Genomic DNA, 20940 nt, shown 5'->3' on the forward strand with positions numbered 1-20940 from the left:
AAGTAAAGTAGCTACACTCAAATCTATGATGACCCTATTAAAAAACTGCCTTTTCTTGTTTCGGATACATCAAAGAACTATGAAAGAGGTTTTTGTTTGCCCACATGTTGTTTATTTGGGTTTTACTTGCCATATTCATAATATCGTTTATTTCTGTCTAGTTCAGCAACAATTAACAAGGATTAATATATTATTATAAAATATTGCAAAGGCATGCCATTTATCTTTTATTAAGCAATAACATGCCAATGAAGATTTTCACTAATAAAGAACTGGTCAAAATATAGTGTACTCTAGGGGGATCTCAGATCAGCCCCATTTTATTTGGAGATGCACTTGAAAAGTTGACAAATACCATATATAACTGAGGAGGAGGCAGAAATTGGGACACTCAAAATGGCTATTTCTTCAGGGTAGTATAGTCTGTCATCTCAGTTCCAGGCAGCTTCCTGCACTTTATGGTTTATGACACTCTCAGGATGTGTTTGCAAGACTGTGTGTAGTACAGTAATAGACGGCAGTGTCCTCAGATGTCAGGCTGCTGAGCTGCAGGTAGGCTGTGTTGGAGGATGTGTCTGCAGTCATAGTGGCCTTGCCCTGGAACTTCGGGGCATATTCAGTATCACCATCCTCAGGATCAATCCTTCCAATCCACTCCAGGCCCTGTTCAGGCCTCTGCTTCACCCAGTGCATATAGTAGTCTTTAATGTTGAAGCCAGAAGCTGTGCAGGACAACTTGACTGAGGCCCCTGGCCTCACAAGCTCTGCCCCAGACTGCTGCAGCTGAACCTCTGAATTGACCCCTGGAGAAAGAAAAACAAAGTGATTGCCACTGTCACAGAGTGTGTGGCCCTTCAAGTTTGGGACTTGCGAGCCCCTTACCTGTAACCACTGCCATCAGGAAGAAGATGACCCAGCTGCATTTCATTGTAAGGATCTTGAGATTCAGTGGCTGTAGAGAAGACAGGGCTCATATGATGTTTGGTGTGGATATCCCTATATTAATCATCACAGTCTCACATGATTTGCATACAGGATCTTTCTTACATAAGGACATTCTGGCTGGAGAAGAAGGAAGTTGAGTGCACCTGGGTCAGTCAACAGGATGCTGGGGACCAAATCCTGCTTCTGTCTGAGGAACTTTCACTGAGACATGTGCAGACCACTTAGATACAATAGCAAAGTCTAATCTTTCATTTTAAAAAATAGAATCCTAACCTGAGACACTCACTTGACTTGGTGACAAAATTTATTGGTGTTAGAAGCAGTCAGAGAAAATGGTTACTGGAAATTTAAAAATGTATTTATGAGAATTTGCAATCTTTTTTCATACACTTGAAATTAATAGTGGCCTTCCCAGAAGGTTGCATACTAAAATATTACACAAGTGACAACAATTGAATATGCCTCAGAAATATGTGCATTCAAATGTTTATTTATTCAGCATTTTCTGTAATAACTAAATTACTGAGCTAAACAACACTTCTGTGAACAAATGATTGTATAAACTAAATATCGTATTCTTATAACACAGTAGAATGTATTCTTCTGTAATGAATAAGGAACTCAACTTTCTTAGGTAAATTAAGACCTTTATGGAAAAAGAGATATTGTATATGAGCCCCTCATTTGTGGATATTGTACAGCTACCAACAATTATGAATGCAAATATGTAATAAAATTGAAATCAAACTGTCTACTTGAAATTAATGGCCAAATGGGAATAATAGAGTCAAGGAAATATAATGAGGAAAATATGTCCAGTGTACAATATACTTTTTAAAAAAATTCTAAACATATATAAAATTCTTAGTTTTGTTTTTAAAAAATATATTTGCTTGTCCCTTGTAATTTCCTTTCATGAGATTATGAGCCTACATACAAATATACAGGCAACTCAACTCATTCACAAGAAAACAAAAACTAAACAAATACACAGATTTTTTAAAATGCTTCTGTATTTTCAAAGAAATTTAACTAAATTCCAATTTTAAATCATCCCAAAAATGTATGTTAAGCAAGCAAGGGTTTATTCATCACAAATCTTTAGCTAAATAGTCAGAAAAGGGAGATGTTTGGATGTGGTGAAGATGTAAAGGTAAGGACAATTTCTTGATTGAGTGATGCCATTGTTGCACATACACTACAACAAACAAAATTAGCATCATCATATCACCTCCAAAACAATTGGTGGGCTATGTTTAGGAGACAGCAGCATGGTCAGTGAGATGTCTACTCCACCAGGCACACCATTGATAGGGTATTCACAGGATTCAAGATAAGGAAATTACCTCAGTATGAAGTTTGGTTGTAGGAATCCAGGAAAAGTAAAACTTTCGAATGTGATAAAAATACCACATTATACACAAGTATAAAATGATCAAAGATGCAATGAAAAGGTTGAGAAATTAATCACAGTATTTGTGGAAGAGGGAATGGATAAAGAAAACGCCTCAGACCAGCTCATGTATGCTGCTTGGTTGGTATCCCAGTTTCTGAGAGATCTCAGGGGTCCAGGTGTGCTGATATTGCTGTTCTTCCTGCGGGGTGATCCTCCTCCAGAGCTTTTCTGATCTTTTTCTAATTAAAACACTTAGGTTTCTGACTTTTGTGCAATGGTTGGGTGTAAGTATTTGCCTCTGTATCAGTCAGCTGCTTGTTGGACCTCTCAGAGGACAGCCATGCTAGGCTCTTGTCTTTAAGCACACCATAGCAGCAATGATAGTGTCAGGCCTTGAACTCTTCCCTTGAGATGGATCCCAAATTTGGCCAGTTAATGGGCCACCTTTCCTGTAGTCTCAACCCTCAAACTGAATGAGCTCCAGGTTCCAGCAGTGTAGACAAATCATATGATCTTTACAATATCATCAGAGATCAGTGTTCTTTGAATGACAACAAAGCTGATAAAACTGAAGGTCTGCCCACTCTTTATACACAGGAAGAAACAGAATATGAACAATGGCATCCACATCAGAAGCTTAATTTTATTAAATTCAACCCACACAGGGCAACATTTTCTCACCATCAGCTCAAGTTTATCTGTAATAACAAGCATCAAAGTTATGATGGTTCAATATGCAATTGGTGAAACATGGAGGCAGGGTTTGAATATGTGTGAGAAGAGAAGCAACACTGGAATTCAAAACTGCTAAAATTAAAACCTAACGTCTGAGAAAAACACTAGTATGTGAATATTTCAACAACTCATATTCAAAAAGAAGTCAACTTGGTGTTCAGCAAGTAATCTCTAACTCAGGAACTCAAGAAATAACCACATCATAAACTTTATGCCAGGCAAAAGTGAATAGGTAAATGAGTGGTAGGGGCTCTTCCACACATCTGTAATGAATGCACTATATTGGAAGGCATGAGAGCAGTTAAGGTAGAATCAGATAGCTTAAAAAATGCTTTGTAAATATAAAGTCAATCAGTGAAAGGGATAAATAAAGAATCATTAAATAATTCATTAAAGAAGATGTATGATAGCAGTCTAAGTTTTGGCAGAAAAAGAAATAAAAACAATAAAATCGAAATGCACACTAAGAAGCTTCATTTTATTGCAAGTTTTTCACAGTTTAGTTTTCTGGAAGCAATGCTAAACAATAGGTAGAAAGAGTTTGTCAAATCACCTGGATGAAAAATATAAAAAGCCCAATATGTAATATTCCAAATAAAATACCATTTAAATACAAACAAGAAGAGTTAAGTATTACAAAAATGGAGACTCATCAGAGATTTTAGTGTTCTTAGTAATTTCAGGTAAAGATGCCATCAGTGGGGAAAACAATGATGAACTGAAAGGGATTACTACATAAGATGAAGAAACTGCATCTGAAAGAATAAAGCTTCTTACAACGGTTCTAAACAAGAAATAATTCAACTACTCTAAGACCTTTGGGGAATCTGCAGTGTTCACAGATAAGAATCGGTCAGGCAGAGATCACTCAGAACATCACTACTCACAGATATATGTTGTTATCTCCAATCACAGAGGAAACTTCTAACTACAATACCTTACAACCATTACTGTGAGCCATAACATATCAAAGTGCAGGGTTGTTAATTCTAAGCCCTAGTTGAAGGATTGCTGGCAACATAAGAGCTGGAAACTTCTTTACTGTATTTATATAATTTATTTTAGAATATGTATTTATATTGATGGTATATCTATAATATATAATAAATATATACATATAAATATATAATTTGCTTATAGAATAGTCTCCTAGGGAGAAGAGTACACTAATAGGCTTTCCAGTACCTAAAAGCAGAGACAATAAAATGACATGTAATATATGAATGAGCAGCTTTTATTTGTATTACATTTTATATATATGTAAATCTTCCATATTTAACCTTTATACGTGCCCATATATATTATATTTGAGTGTATATAAATTTGAAACAGAGAAGATAACAAAAAAAATTTGTGGAATAGAAATGGAAGAAAAACATGCAATTTCATTATAATATCAAAAAATTAAAATGGAAACCACAATTTCTGTTTATACTATAACATAGATACTAAGATAATACACACACACACTCTCTCTCTCTCTCTACACACACACACACACACACACATATATATATGGTTCGGGATATAGTTTGTTAGATAAACCTTCATTTATTTTGCCACAGCAAATAAATGCCTCATGACAGTGCATGCTTATACCCCCAGAACTCATTGACTGGATGATGCACAAGGATCTGATATCAAAGATAAGCCTTCTCTTTATAACATCCCTGAGGCAAGCCTGGGACTAGTGTTGCTCTTTTTCTTCCAAAATAAATACAAAACACAATTCTTTTTTATTAGATATTTTCTTTATTTATATTTCAAATATTATCCCCTTTCCTGGTTTCCCCTCCCTGAAAACCCCCTATCCCCTCCCTCTCCCCCTGCTCACCAACCCGTCCATTCCAGCTTCCTGGCCCTGGAAGTCCCCTATACTGGGGCATAGAACCTTCACAGGACCAAGAGCTCAAAACATAACTCTTGAGATGTGTGGACATGAAATATTCCAGATAGACACTTTCCGCACACAGGAAATCAGCTTTTAGCTTTCCTCTGCACCTGCTGCACAGGCTGCCTTCTCAGTGTAGCTCCACAGCACGTGACTAACTTGGAACCTTGTTCAACCTTTAGCAGCTAAGGAGCCATGGAGACTGCATTCATCAGTATGCTTCTTTGGATCTCCTGTGATACCTCCTGTCTGCCTCCCTTTCTTCTGCCAATCATAGACAGTGCACAGGCTTTTTAATGTGTGATTTTGGTAGTTTATAGTAGGTTAATTATTTAAAATTTAAGATAGTATGAAATTCAATGTGCATGACAATTTCCTTGCATTGCATTTCACACATCTTGATGAGAGCTGCTCCTTTTTAACAGTGTTGGACTGAAGCCTCAAATTCTCTATGTCCTAGTGAGTCTGATGTTCTTGCCTTCATGTCAGTAAATTTGGTAACGGAACACAAAATCAACACTAATGGTTAATGATATAAAAATAGCCATATATATTTCAGAATTTTTAGCAATGGAAAATGAAATCATCTTAATTGTAGGGAAATGGATGAAGTTAGAGATTTTCAAGTTATAAATGACCACAAGCTGGAAAACAACTGAACACTGATTAATGAATAACTTTCTTCAATCTGGGATACATAAATGTACCTACTAAACTGGTATTAATAAATATGGTTATTAACATTCCAAACCAGATAATTCACCAAAAAGAAGTAAAAACCATTCAAATGGAAAAACAACAGCCAATTTACCACTGCAAATGACATAAACATATATGTTGAATGTATTTAACTATTCAGTAGACAATACAACCCATAAACCAACTAAGAAAGATGGTGATTTACTCTCTAATTTATTTTTATAAATCAATATTCTTCATATTAAAATAAAACAAGAAACGTTCTAATTTCAATCGTTATAAAAATGATATAAAATTTGAGAATAAAAGGGGCAAAATATGTATACAATGAAACTATAAATGATTGTGGCAAAGATATTAAAATAGCTAGAAAGAAATGCTTCATTTAGAGCTCAGAAATAGAAATATTGCTCATATGTCTATATCACCATCAGACAATCCTTCAAAACAAAAATTCAATAGTGTACTGGTTAGATTTTTGTCAAATTAACGTAAGATTGTTTTCTGAAAAGAGGGAGACTCAGCTTAGATGTTTCAGGCAAGCAATTTCATTGTTTTTATTGAGTGTCAACTGATGTTTGAGGGACTAGCACACTGTGGACTATCCCATGGGAAAAAAAAAAAGAAAAAAAAGAATGGTCCTGGATTATATTCAAAATCAGGCTGGGCAAACCATGCAGAACAAGCCGGAAACCAGACTTCCTCTCTGGTGTCTGCATTAGTTCATGCCTTGAGGATCCTGCCATTAGTGAGGATCCTGGCTGTGGCTTTCCACACTGATGGAATGGGACATGTGAGAGGGACAGGTAAGGCAAACAAAACTGTGCTGAGTTTGTTTATGTTATTTATCATAGCAATAGGAAGTAAAATAGGACAAGTGGCATTTCTCTCCTCCTTCTTTCTCCACCCCCAATAAGAAACACTGTGCTAGTCAGGAAGTCCCAATAAGCCTCTGCACAGAAAAGTCTGTCCAGGATACCTGTTTCTTCATGTTTCCTTCCAGTGACCATGATAGGCACATTTCTATCCATATAGATAGATTCAAATAGGTGATTTTCTAATATTAATCCTGCTACCCTCCTCAGTAATTTTTGTTCCTGAATAAAAGTCACATAATCAGTCTTTATATTTTGATATGCCTTAATCTGCTTAATGGATGGACCACTTTCTAAGATTCGTGTGGTTAATCCACTTCATGTCAATAGTCCAGAGTTATTAAATTATATATCCTAACTAGCTGTTCTGAACCAAGAGGGCTGCCCAACTGGACCATACTCTCCTGGCTCCATGTCATGTGGGATATGTTTCCTGTCCCTGTCCTCCACTCTTCTCAGGCATGGTGATCTCCCTCTCTTTTTCCCTCAGTCTCAAGCCCAAGAATCATGAAACTCCCATCTCTGTTTGTCCTGTCCAGTTAATGGCTGCCAGCATCTTTATTTACCTAACATAATCAAATGGTGGTAGCTTCCTAGAAGATTCCTTGCACTCTTGTCCACACAGTTTTAGGGGTCTGTGATTAGCATTTGCAATATAAGCAGCTACACAGCAGGATCACACACCTTATTCTTCTCAAGGACTATTCTTTTGTCTTTGCTATGTATTATACTGCCTCTGGGAAGCTCCATCCTAATGGTCCTGGATGATGATGATAATGATGATGTGTGTTCCTGTGTGTGTGTGTGTGTGTGTGTGTGTGTGTGTGTGTGTGTGTGTGTGTGTGTGTGTGGTATTTCAGCTAGATTACTAGGGATAACATAAATAAGCAAATATCCATTCTGAAGGCATATAACTTTTGTATTTTGTCAGTGCTTGCCAGATTCAGGCCCTCTTAACTTCTGGGGCCAAGAAGCTATTTATGTACTTTGCTAGTATTGTCAGACATTTGTTGCCATCAATGGTCTCCAACTCTACATGCCAGTTTGTACGTAATAGAATGGAGACAATCTTCAATAAAAACACGGTCAACAATCTTGGAGGCAGTAGAGAGAAGGGAAGGCAATTTTGCTTGAGTGTGGACAAAATATCAGTATACACAATGTTACAGAGATTAGGACAAGGATTTGAAGTGACCCATATAAGAAGAATGTAAACTGCTGAATGTTTATAAACTTGTTGAGTATCAGACTCCAAAGAAACCTCACTGAAAACAAAGTCTTCACTAACAAATGTTAATGTGACATTTGTTCTGTAATAGTGAAGATCAGTTAAATCAACCCCCACAATTCAATCAAGCATTGCCAGGGTCCCAGCCTGACATTTGGTACTCTGAGTGGTGTATCTGCAGGCACCAAAAGCTAATGACTTCTAGTAATTTAACTCTCTTTCTATTCAAGGGATAGAAGCTGATAATTTCTGGCCATTTAACTCCCTCTTGTTATTAAGTGGCAAAAAATGGTTGGTTTCTGGGAATTAAGTCTTGATGATAGCTGGAGCTAAAGAAAGGAAACTTAGTCACTTGGGCACTTTGAGTCAGGCCTCTCACTGGCAACATGAGATGCTGAGTATTTCTCTGATTTATTTCTTTTTTTTTCCTTTTTCAAATTAAACTAATACAATTATTTTAGAATATACAACTCATCATTGACATTTTTCAGTTATTAAAATAATTTATAATAGTTAAATGTCTAGTAAATATACATGAGGTCTTCTGAAGCTAAAAGTAATATGCACTCAACCAGTTTTTAAAATCTGTTTGGAATATTAATCATGATAGAAGTAGAAAAAACTCTCTCTCTCTTTTAAACAATTATTTATTTTATGTATGAGTACACAGTTGCTGTCTTCAGACACACCAGAAAAGGGCATTGGTTCCCATTACAGATGGTTGTGACCAACCAAGGGGTTGCTGGGAATTGAACTCAGGAACTCTAGAAGAGCAGCAAGTGCTCTTAACAACTGAGCCATCTCTCTAGCCTCACAAAAGTCTGAATTTTTCGATTCATTTGGAGTAGAATTTTTTTTCAGGGTGATTACTATGGGTTAGTTTGGGTTTTTCTACATACAACCATACAGTTTGAATACAACTCATTATTGATGATGCTGTCTATTTTCCAATGTGTATTTTTGAACAACTTAAAATAGGGAAATGTGAGATCTCAAGTAGTTTATTTGCTGCTCTGCTCTGTTTTAGCTATTGAGGATTCTGTTTGTTTATTCCATAGGAATCTGAGAATCTGAGAATTATTCTTTCAACATCTATGAACAATTATATTGAAAATGAGAAATAATAAAAAAAATACTGGATGTGGTGGCATACGCCTTTAATCTCAGCACTCAGGAGGCAGAGGCAGGCAGATTTCTGAGTTACAGGCCAGCCTGTCCTACAAAGTGAGTTCCACGACAGCCAGGGCTACACAGAGAAACCCTGTCTCGAAAAACCAAAAAAAAAAAGAAGAAAAAAAAAAGAAAGAAAATGAGAAATATAAACCTCAACCCAAGAACAAATCTACAATGCTGTCTTACCTACAAAATATAATCATGAAATAGAGATACTGTAAAGAAAACTTTGAAATAGAGAGGGGGGATTAAATGTCTTGTATGCTTTATAGAAGCAACTCCTGTCAATAACAACAACTATTGACAATGAGCTGAGATACGACTAGAAGAAGAGACATTCAACAGGTAGAGAGAGGAATTCTGTGACAGAGTGGGACAAGTGAGAGATTCTCCATGAACTGTGAGAAAATTAAACACTTGAAACTGAAGGAGAGGTTACTAACTCCATTGACAGAATAATTTGGGTAGGTTAATAAGTTATGAGCTGGTTAGAGAACAAGCCAGAGCTTGTAGCATAAGCAGTTATTAATGTATAATCCAAATGCAGAACCCACAGCCAGGCATTATGCTGAGAGAGGGAGAGAAAGCAAGAAAGAGAAAGAGAGAGAGAGAGAGAGAGAGAGAGAGAGAGAGAGAGAGAGAGAGAGAGAGAGAGACAGACAGACAGACAGACAGACAGACAGACAGACAGACAGACAGAATGAGAGAGACACCTTGGAATACTCAGCTATAAATGGTATGTGTTAATCAAATCACACCTCTCTGAGCTCAGGAATTCCAGCAAAAGATGAAGTAAAAGAGTGTCTTGAAGAAAAAAGGAGGATAATGGCCTCTAAAATAACCAAACAAAGCTTATGTAAACTCTCAGCAAATACATGGCCTACACATGCCTATACTAAGACCACTGTGTATATATTATAGCTTTAAGTTCAGTATTTTTATGGGAAGCCAGGGTATAAGGACTAGTATATCTCTGATTCTTTTGTCTTCTCATTGGGTTCTTTTATTTTTGTTGGTTTGTCTTTTCCAACTTTGATGTGAATGTCTTTTTAATTTTTTCCATAATTTTATTAGATATTTCTTCATTTATATTTCAAATGCTATCCTGAAAGTCCACTATACCCTCCCCTCACCCTGCTTCCGTACCCACACACACCCACTTCTTGGCCCTGGTGTTCCCCTGTACTGGGGCATATAAAGTTTGCAAGACCAAGGGGCCTCTCTTCCCAATGATGGCCAACTAGGCCATCTTCTACTACATATACTGCTAAATACATGAGCTCTGGAGGTACTGGTTAGTTCATATTCTTGTTCCACCTATAGGGTTGCAGACCCTCTCAGCTCCTTGGGTACTTTCTGTAGCTCCTACATTGGGGGCCCTGTGTTCCATCCAATAGATGATTGTGAGCATCCACTTCTGTATTTGCCAGGTACTAGCATAGCCTAACAAGAGGCAGCTATATCAGGGTCCTTTCAGCAAACTCTTGGTGGCATATGCAATGGTGTCAGCATTTGGTGCCTGATTATGGGATGGATCACCGGATGGGGTGTCTCTGGATGGTCCATACTTTTGTCTTAGCTCCAAACTCTGTCTCTGTAACTCCTTCCATGGGTATTTTGTTCCCCATTCTAAGGAGGAACAAAGTATCCACACTTTGGTCTTCCTTCTTCTTGAGTTTCATGTGTTTTGCAAATTGTATCTTGAGTATTCTAAGTTTCTGGGCAAATATCCACTTATCAGTGAGTACATATCATTTGAGTTCTTTTGTGATTGTGTACCTCACTCAGGATGATATCCTCCAGACCCATCCATTTGCCCAAGAATTTCATAAATTCATTGTTTTTAATAGCTGAGTAGTACTCCATTGTGTAAATGTACCACATTTTGTGTATCCATTCCTCTGTTGAGCGACATCTGGTTTCTTTCTAGCTTCTGGCCATTATAAATAAGGCTGCCATGAACATACTAGAGTATGTGTCCTTATTACCAGTTGGAACATATTCTGAGTATATGCCCAGGAGAGGAATTGCTGGATCTTCTGGTAGTACTATGTCCAATTTTTCTGAGGAACTGCCAGACTGATTTCCAGAGTGGTTGTACAAGCTTGCAATCCCACCAGTAATGGAGGAAGGAGTGTTCCTCTTTCTCCACATTCTGGCCAGCTTCTGCTGTCACCTGAATTTTTGATCTTAGCCATTCTGACTGGTGTGAGTTGGAATTTCAGGGTTGTTTTGATTTGCATTGTTCTAAGAATGAAAATGCAATAGAGGAGAAAATATTAACTAGATTTATTGAGAATAGGGCTTTTAAATAATATATGTTTAATAAATAAGTCTATAAATTCCTACAGTCGATAAAGCCTATTCAAACCAATAGAAACTGAACTGAAAAACCACCATGACCCTGACATGACTATGTATAAACAGTACATTGCAGAACTGAATGCCTCCCTTAGCTTTACCATGGTAGGTCAGCCTGACAAGTCCTCACTTGTTAAGTGTGAGGTGTCTCAATAAACTTAATCATTCACCACCACCACCAATCAAACAAACAAACAAACAAACAGACAGACAGACAGACAAAAACAAATATACCACTCTAATATTCCATAATGAGACACTGTAAAAAATATAAAAAAAAAAACTCTCCAGTCTCTCAAAGAATCACTGTATGATTTAAATTTATATTTTTAACCCTAAAGATTTTCAATTAAATCTTCAACTCAAATTTCATGGTTTAAATTTAACGGATAAGCTTACTTTATGTATTTTTAAGGCTATACTTAAAACAAATCACTAAAACATGTAAAACTTTGTTTGCACCAATCAGTAGATGGACCTCAAAACTTTTCATATGACTACCAAATATGGCATTTAAAATCTATAATGAAAAAAAAACCTTCCCACTTTCCCATGCTAGATAAAAATGTCTGATCTAATGGAAAGCCTAAGTTGTTGTTGTTCTTCTCATCCTCCTCCTCCTCCTCCTCTTCCTCCTCCTCTCTCTCTTCTTCTTCTTCTTGTTCTTGTTCTTCTTGTTCTTGTTCTTGTTCTTCTTGTTCTTGTTCTTCTTGTTCTTGTTCTTCTTGTTCTTCTTGTTCTTCTTGTTCTTCTTCTTCTTCTTCTTCTTCTTCTTCTTCTTCTTCTTCTTCTTCTTCTTCTCCTTCTCCTTCTCCTTCTCCTTCTCCTTCTCCTTCTCCTCCTCCTCCTCCTCCTCCTCCTCCTCCTCCTCCTCCTCCTCCTCCTCCTCCCCCTTCTTCTTCTTCTTCTTCTTCTTCTTCTTCTTCTTCTTCTTCTTCTTCTTCTTCTTCTTCTTCTTCTTCTTCTTCTTCTTCTTCTTCTTCTTCTTCTTCTTGATGACACTTCCTGGATTACAGTAATGCTAGCCTGCTACATCCACTCCAGTAGTGACATGTGTGACAGGCCTTGAAACCTGAACTCTGTCCCTAGGGGAAAAGTTCACAGAAACTTAGTCTCCTGGAACCATGGCATCCTGTAATAACAAATGCTCCAAATCTGTCCTTGCTTTAGTCGGAAAATGGATCTGTGTGCTTTCCCAAAAGATTACTTTAAGGATTGATTTTGACATATAGCTAAATTAGATTCTTCACCAGTTTTAGGCAGTCCTTCAGCTGACTCTGGGCATGGATAGCTGAGTCACTGCCCTACACAGGAATTTACAATTATCTAGGAAGAAGGAAGGCTGTGGTCTAAAAAGGAACCAGAGTAGATACCACAGATAGCTGAGAAACACACATACACAGGAATTTACAATGGCCTAGGGGGATGTAGACTATGCAATAGACTAGAATTGGAACTATGGCAAGGGTGTGAAGCCCTTGCCCCTGGCTTTTAAAATTAAGCTGACCTTAGGTGGGGCTGCTTTTGATCCTAGTGGTTAACATTGATTTTTATCCCAGTTGGTTCCTGTTAGCTTTTTGTATGCATTCCTCTGTTTTGTGTAAAAGTCACTTATAAGACTGGTGCTCACTTTGAGACAAATTACACTCAAATACCACACTCCCTTGTGTCCGTATTTGTTTGTCATCTGCGCCAACTCCTTGCCCACCTATAACTAGAACCCCCGATTTCTTCTGCAGATGGAGGGAGGCCGACTGGGGCTGGTCCACGGCACTAACCATTGACAAACACTACCTGTATGAACCTGAGGAACTACCATGACCCTGTCATAACTATGTACAAATAGAATCCTGGAGAATTGAATGCATCCCTGTGCCTCATCAAAGTAGGCCAGTATCACAAGTCGCTCTCCCACAGGAAAGTCTCTTAGATTTTTCTAAGTCTGGCAGCCAAAAGTCATTGCTGCTGTGTGGCGATCACAGCATTAATGTTACCCTGTGTGATGGCCAAAATTGACATTGCCCTGGCACTGTTCTTGGAACTGTGGCCCCAGTGAAACCATAAGATCTACAGGGAGAAAACCAGAATAAGTATCTAGGTAATAGGTAAGTCTCTATATTTGATATTGAGGCCCTTGAAATTATTCTTCATGCTTTATCTTGTCCTCCTCAGACCTCTGGCAGTGTTGATTGTTAACTGTAGCTCTTTCAGTTTATCGAGAGATACCTGGTCAGTCCAATTCATAAGTTTATAGAACTACTAGGTCTTCTGGTGAGAAAGGTAATAAACTCACAATAATCTTTATCTTGCTGTCAGACTTCACATTATAAAGGTAAATAGGTTTCATTGAAAAATAAAAATAAAAACCAAAAAAAAAAAAACGAAACAACCCTCGAGCTATCCTGCTGTTATTACTCACTAAACATTTACTTTTTGCTATTCCTTTATTTAAAGGAACTTGCTTTTCAATGAATGCTCTCAGTTATCTACCACTGTTATCTCAATGATATATAATATTAAGACTTCAAAAGTTTAGAGTTTTAACATATTAATCAGTTCTGATAAGTTACTATTTTAGTCTTGGTAAAGTACTAGTTATTATTATGGTCACAGACTCAAATTTTAAAATTTCATTTGGTTGTCTTCTAAGTCTAAACTTAAAAATGCTTCCCATCAGGCTAAAACGATTTCTGTTTAACCTATGTAATCATCAAGCCCTTTGGACAGTGGAAGGATATTCAGACGTTTGAATCATTTTTAGGGCTCCAAAATTTCTCTATAGTTCAAGGGCATGAGTCTAATTTAGCTGTTTACAGAAACTTCTTAATTGGTTTTCCTACAGTGAATACTTCAATGCAATCATGTTATATATGAAAATCTTATCTGTTTTGTAAATTTTGGGAAAGTCATGTGAGTTTCAGAAAGTAATTCCTTGGATTCAGCTATCAAAGACCAGATTATAGATAAGGGCTGTCAGACAAGTCAACAATTTAAGCTTCCCCCCTGCCCCCCACTGCCTATCTTTGAAGGTTTCTTTCTTCTGGTTTATTTTTCTCTGTCTTGCTGTTTTATGCAACCCAAATGCTCACTTATAAATACTGGAACTGAAATAATCAAGAAATAGAAGAGGAATGCTAGCTCAGATGTACTAGAATGCCCAAGGCAGGCAGGGAATGAGGTGGAAAATAAAAACCCTGTTAGCAATTTCCTGACCTGAGGGTCAACCTGTGCCTTAGGCATGCATAGTACTTCCTGCTGTTGTTCTGTTTCTGCAACTGCAAGGCATTCTCCTCCCCTCCCCCTTGATCCTATAGTACTCACAAGACAATACAGTTGTGTTGCGATTTTGTAAAATATTAATATCCTGTCACTATTGCCAACATTTATGCCCCTGTGTAAATGGAAATTGCTAAACTTTTGTTGGTTGTCTTTATAAATGCCTCTATAGGCTTGTATCCAACAAAGTGTGTGTCCACAGAGAGATCTGTGAGCTCAATAAACTTCAAATTCATAAGGACTTAATGCCAATCTCCTTCTCCTGGGCGAGAATAGTCAGAACATAGTTCTCACTACTAAAACATTTAAAACAACAGGAAGTCTACAAACTTATGAAAACTGAAGAACCCACTAAGGAAAACAAAAATATATAAATTAAAAAGAAAATAAAAAAAAACTTTTCAGAATTGATGAAAAATGAAAGCAAAATATATACCCATGTGACACAATGAAGGCTCAATTAAGAGGCAAGTTTATAGTACTAAGAACCCCCCCCCCCACACACACACACACTTGTACATATCACATATTAGCAACTTAGTGAACCTGTAAGCTCTAGATCAAAAAGAAAAATAATACCCAAAGGGTTAGATGGCAAGAAATAATCAACCTCAATTCTAAACTCCACAAACTAGAAGCACATGAAAACAATAATAGAAAGAATCAGTTAAAAGAATTGCTGGTCTTTGAGAAAAGTAATGATATTAATGAACACTTAGCCAAATTATATAAAAAGTGCAGTGGTAAGTTTGAAATTAGTAAAATTAGAGATGAAAACAGAACATCATAACTGACACCAAGGAAATCCATAGAATCATAAGGATGTACTTTAAAAATCGGTACTGCAACAAATTTGAAAACCTAAAAGAAATGGATAAATTTTTGACATATATATCCTTCCAAAATTAAATCATGATCATGTATACAATATAAATAGACTTATAGCATCTAGTGAAACAGAATCCATAATTAAAAGGTTCCCTCCACCACTAAATAGAAGACATTCTTGGATCACAGTGTGTTGGTATAAAATTTGTGCTCAATTATTTAAAGAATTAATGTCACCACTCCTCAATATTTTCTGCAAAATATTAACTGAAAAATATTGCCTAATCTTTTTTTTGTGAGGCCTAATATAACCTAATACCTAAAGCTGATACCTTGATGCCTAAAAAGAAAATTACAGCTCAATTTCCCCTACAAACATAGTTGCAACAATTCTCGGTAATTTGCTTAAAACCCTAACCAAGAAACACATCAAGATGTTAATCCACTATGACCAAGAAGGATTCATCCAGAAATTCAGTGGTGGGTCAACCTAATAAATTGATAAATGCAATCTACCACATGTAAGAAAAAAAAAATCCCATGGTCATCTCAATAGAAGCAGAAAAGGTCTTAAACAAACAACACAGTTTCATGATAAAAGTCATGAATAGACAAGGGATGCGATTTCATTTTCCAGACTAGAAGAAGACAATATGAGTTTGAAATGTGTATGACTAAGCAAACAGGATTTCCTGAAGGATTCAAATTGTACAAAATCCCTTAATGGGGTAATGATGAAGTTGATAGAATAATAATTAGCTAAAAGCACTGCTAGTTCATATCCGAACATGATGTACACAATCCTCAGGGAGAGGAGAGTTTTGAGACCTGCTTGGTTTAGATGTAATGATCTTGACATTCCTCTTTGTTTTCTTTTTTAATTTTTTAAATATTTGTTTTATTTATAAGCACACTGTAGCTCTCTTCAGATACACCAGAAGAGGGCATCTGATTCCATTAGAGATGGTTGTGAGCCACCATTTGTTTGCTGCAAATTGAACTCAGAACCTCTGGAAGAGCAGTCAGTGCTCTTAACCGCTGGGCCAACTCTCCAGCCTCCCTCTTTGTTTGCACTTAAACATACAAAGCTTCATGATCACGTGATTGAGTCAGGGTCCTTTATGTCATAGCTATCACCTAGCATTTTATTCATGGGAGAATGTGTCTTATGTTTTTAAAATAATACAAGCAAAGCATGCTATGTTTTGAGAGCATTGTATACATTTAAATATTCCTTTAGAAAGAATTCCTAGAAACTAAGAAAAAAGGCTGCCCAGACACATGAGAGGAATGCTTTCTTGTGTCTTATTTCCTGGAGTGATCCTGTGTTCTGTGTCTAGTTTTCATCGCCCCCTGGTGGTTGTGAGCGGCCTCACAATGAGGTTCATGTCTGGGTACAAACTGAGATTTCCTCACTGTGGGTCTTGCACAGTAATAAAGGGCTGTGTCCTCAGATCTCACTTTGCTCATTTGCAGGTACAGCGTATTTTTGGCGTTGTCTCTGGAGATGATGAATTTATCCTTTAGAGATGGTGCATAGTTTATTGTACTGCTATCTGGATTAATTTCTCCAATCCATTCTAGTCCTTTCCCTGGAGCCCGCCGAACCCAACTCATCCAGTATCTACTAAAATCGATTCCTGAGGCTGCACAGGAGAGTTTCAGGGATCCTCCAGGCTGCACCAGGCCACCTCCAGACTGGAGAAGCTTCACCTCACACTGGACCCCTGAAAACACAGAGAATTCTGTCAGCAAACTGCCATACAGGCTCACCATCTATCTTGCTCATGACCAGTAACACACTCCGTATCTCTTTTCCATGAATTACCTTTTAAAAGAGCAACAATAAAAAAAATCAGCCCAAAATCCATGGTAAGGGATGTGTGTTCAGTGTTGATCACTGAATGAGAATCTCGGGCTGATCCCCTTTGCTTCAGATTCAAGGTTAGTTCAGGACTCATTTTCATGAGAAGAGAGAGGCCTTATTTGCATGTTTCCCTGCTATATAGCAAGCTCTACTGAGCAGGCCTAGAGATGACAAATCCTCTGAGGTTTTTAAATGTACTCATGGAGTCTGGCAGTAAAAAAAATGGTTGGAATTTTTTATATCATACTAAGATTCTTTGTAAACATGAATTATTATCTATTTAATTTATTTTTTAAATCAAAATGCATTTTAGTGTTACCTTTAAATGTGCAGAATTAAGCATGGCAGTGGGCATCAGTTTGTTACCTGCTCTGGAGCTGTTTTCTATATGAGCCTATGATGAGGGTTTCAGCCTTAATGGATACAACACTTTCTGAATCAGATCCAGCCCTGTGTGCTGCTGCCTTTTGAGGTTGGAGACCCGATTTGTGTGTTAAAGTCATGTGACATGACTACATTCCTGAGTTTGGCTAAGCCTTCTCCAGACCTGTGTGTATGCAGGAGCGTGAATTTCTTGTGTTATGATTTATTTCAGTTCCCATTCCCCTACACACTAACTTGTTTGTTCACTAGAAACAAGGAGAGACTGATGAGCTGAACATCAATCAGCCTGTAGCTCAGCTTTTGTCTCATAGTATATATTATCCATGTGTGTACACATCATCTTGTACATATCACCCATGTGTGTACACATCCTCTCGTACATATCATCCATGTTTATAGGTATCATTTCGTACATATCATCCATGTGTGTACACATCATCTCATACATATCATCCATGTGTGTACACATCATCTTGTACATATTATCCATGTGTGTACACATCATCTCTTACATATCATCCATGTGTGTACATATCATCTCATACATATCATCCATGAGTGTACGTACCATCTTGTACATATCATCCATGTGTGTAGGTATCATTTTGTACATATCATCCATGTGTGTACATATCATCTCGTACATATCATCCATGAGTGTACATACCATCTCGTACATATCATCCACGTGTGTATACATCATCTTGTATATATCAACCATGTGTGTACACATCATCTCGTACATATCATCCATATGTTTACACATCATCTTGTTCATATCATCCATGTGTGTACATATCATCTCGTACATATCCTCCATGTGTGTATACATCATCTTGTACATATCATCCATGTGTGTTAGCCCAGGCCTTGCAGAAGGATGCCTTCACTCCCAACATTCTTCTTGAGTTTTCTTTCTTAATCACCTTCTTTCATGCATTAACAGTTACCAGTCCCTATCTTAGTAGGACTCCCAAAGTTTGGTTTTCACTTGCAAGAGGTTATGGAATTTGGCATATAGGATAGAGTTGAGTTTGACTTTCCACTTATCACAATTCATCATGAGTGACACAGGTTTCTATCTGTCCAGCCTTCACTGTTTTAATGGTGACTAATATGCTGGCAGGACAATTTAAACCAAATGCTTTTATCTGTTAATGTGCTAATTCAAAATTGAGTTTGCTTCAGTTTCCAGCATTGTGGATAAACCTGCTTAGTACTGGAGTATTACAAGAGAACAGTGTTGGTGTCAATCTGCATCAAGAGCAAATCATATCAGACTGTAAATCAACTCATCAAAATTCTGCACAGTTCAGAATCTGAGGAGGAACAGTAAAATTGAGAAACTTCTGTTTAGAAAATTCAGAAACTCAGGGTCATGGTACAAACTGTACAATATAGAGTAACTGAGCCTTATGGAAACAATAACTGCTGGGATAGAAAGTCCAAGGGAAGAGCCAGAAAGAGTCCTTCTACATGGGGGGGGGGGGCTTTGATCACCATTAACCCTAGGACAAGCAGAAAAGTCAAGGTAATTCAACAAGTAGTTCCAAAGGAAAACAAGAAAAGAAGGAAGGAAGGAAGGAAGGAAGGAAGGAAGGAAGGAAGAGAATGAGAGAAGGAAAGAGAGAAAGAGAAAGAAAGCAAGCAAGCAAGCAAGAAAGAAAGCAAGAAAGCAAGAAAACGGAGAGCTGTGAAGTCAGAGAGCAACAGTGAAGCTGAAAATTGCAGGACCCAAAATGTAAATGAAAAGCACGAGCATATGGATATTATATCAACAATATGAAAATGAATCAACTTGATAAGCCCCTAACCTCAGACTCAGGAATCTGAAAGGGAACTCAGCAGATCTCTCTCTCTCTCTCTCTCTCTCTCTCTCTCTCTCTCTCTCTCTCTCTCAAACACACACACACACACACACACACACACACACACACACACACACACACACACAAACACAGACACACACATATCAAAGGCCCTATATGAACAAACAGCTTTAGAACTCAAGAACTGCACTGGTTAGCACAACCACAATTGGTGTGACTCAGTCAGAAAAGAAGAGCCAGAGATATTGTGGAGGTTTCCTCTGCTTGTTGCCATTAGGTCCCTCTGAATCTAGTATGAGTACTCTGAATGGGCTTCTAGCCCCTCACTAGAGAGTATCATTTACATTCACAATAGTAGTGCTTGATCTCTTTCAAGCATTGCTGGTGGAGCTTATTAATGATTCAGTACCAACCTTAGGAAAGAACTTATAAATGTAGATTGTCAGCAATGACCTCCATGCTTAGAAAGCATTTGGAAAAATAGATTGTTAGTGAAGCTAGGTTAAGATGGGTTTTATTAGTGGCGTTGATGTGGGAAATGTTAGGGAACAATTTGAAGCTCAGAAAACCTTAGTAGTAGAACTAGGGATTTTTTTTAAGGTCAGGGAAAAGGAACAATGGCAGCCTGACCAGTCCTAGCTGCGATCTTGCTAAAGCAAGATCAAGGTTATAAATAATTTCTTATACCTATATTTCCCATTGGCTTCCTGATATGAATTATTAAAAATATTGAGTAGATCTGCATTATGAGGATTTAAAATAGAAATGACTGATTTTTTAATGTTTTATTTATTTTTATTGGATATTTTATTTGTTTACATTTCAAGTGTTATCTCTTTCCCATTTTTCCCTCCTGAAAATCCCTCTCCCATCCTCCCTCCCATGCTTCTATGAGGGTGCTCCCCCACCCATCCACCCACTCCCGCATCCCCACCCTGACATTCCACTACACTGGGATATTGAGCCTTCCCAGGACGAAGGGCCTCTCCTCCCATTGATGCCAAACAAGACCATCCTCTGCTACATACGTGGCTGGAGCCATTAGTCACTCCATGTATTATAATCTTTGGTTGTCATTTAGACCCTGGGAGCTCTAGAAGGAGGGTCTGGTTGGTTGATAACCTTGTTCTTCCTATGGCTTGCAAACTTCTGTAGCTCCTTCAGCCCTTTCTCTAACTCCTCCATTGGGGACCCAGTGCTCAGTCCAATGGTTGGCTGCAAGCAACCACCTCTGTATTCATCAGTCTCTGTCAGAGACTCTCAGGAGACAGATATATCAGGTTCCTGTCAGCCAGCACTTCTTGGCATCCACAATAGTGTCTGGGTTTGGTGTCAGTATATGGGATGGATCCTCATTTGTGGCAGTCTCTAGATGCCATTTCCTTCAGTCTAGGCTCCACAGTTTGTCTCCATATTTCCTACCTTAAGTATTTTGTTCACCCTTCTAAAACTA

The 20940-nt window shown here is 37.7% G+C and overlaps 2 gene segments (V, D, J or C) and 1 further gene; all 3 read right to left on the reverse strand.

The window, feature by feature from the left end:
- Igh (immunoglobulin heavy chain complex) overlaps positions 1-20940 on the reverse strand; it is a 2751187-nt gene that overhangs the window by 672687 nt on the left and 2057560 nt on the right.
- On the reverse strand, positions 499-792 carry Ighv14-1 (immunoglobulin heavy variable 14-1). The segment is given in 1 exon segment: positions 499-792. A coding segment is annotated over 1 exon segment (294 nt).
- Positions 16830-17123, reverse strand: Ighv4-1 (immunoglobulin heavy variable 4-1). The segment is given in 1 exon segment: positions 16830-17123. A coding segment is annotated over 1 exon segment (294 nt).

Source organism: Mus musculus, chromosome 12 (genome assembly GCF_000001635.26).
Source record: "Mus musculus strain C57BL/6J chromosome 12, GRCm38.p6 C57BL/6J".
Lineage (NCBI taxonomy): Eukaryota > Metazoa > Chordata > Mammalia > Rodentia > Muridae > Mus > Mus musculus.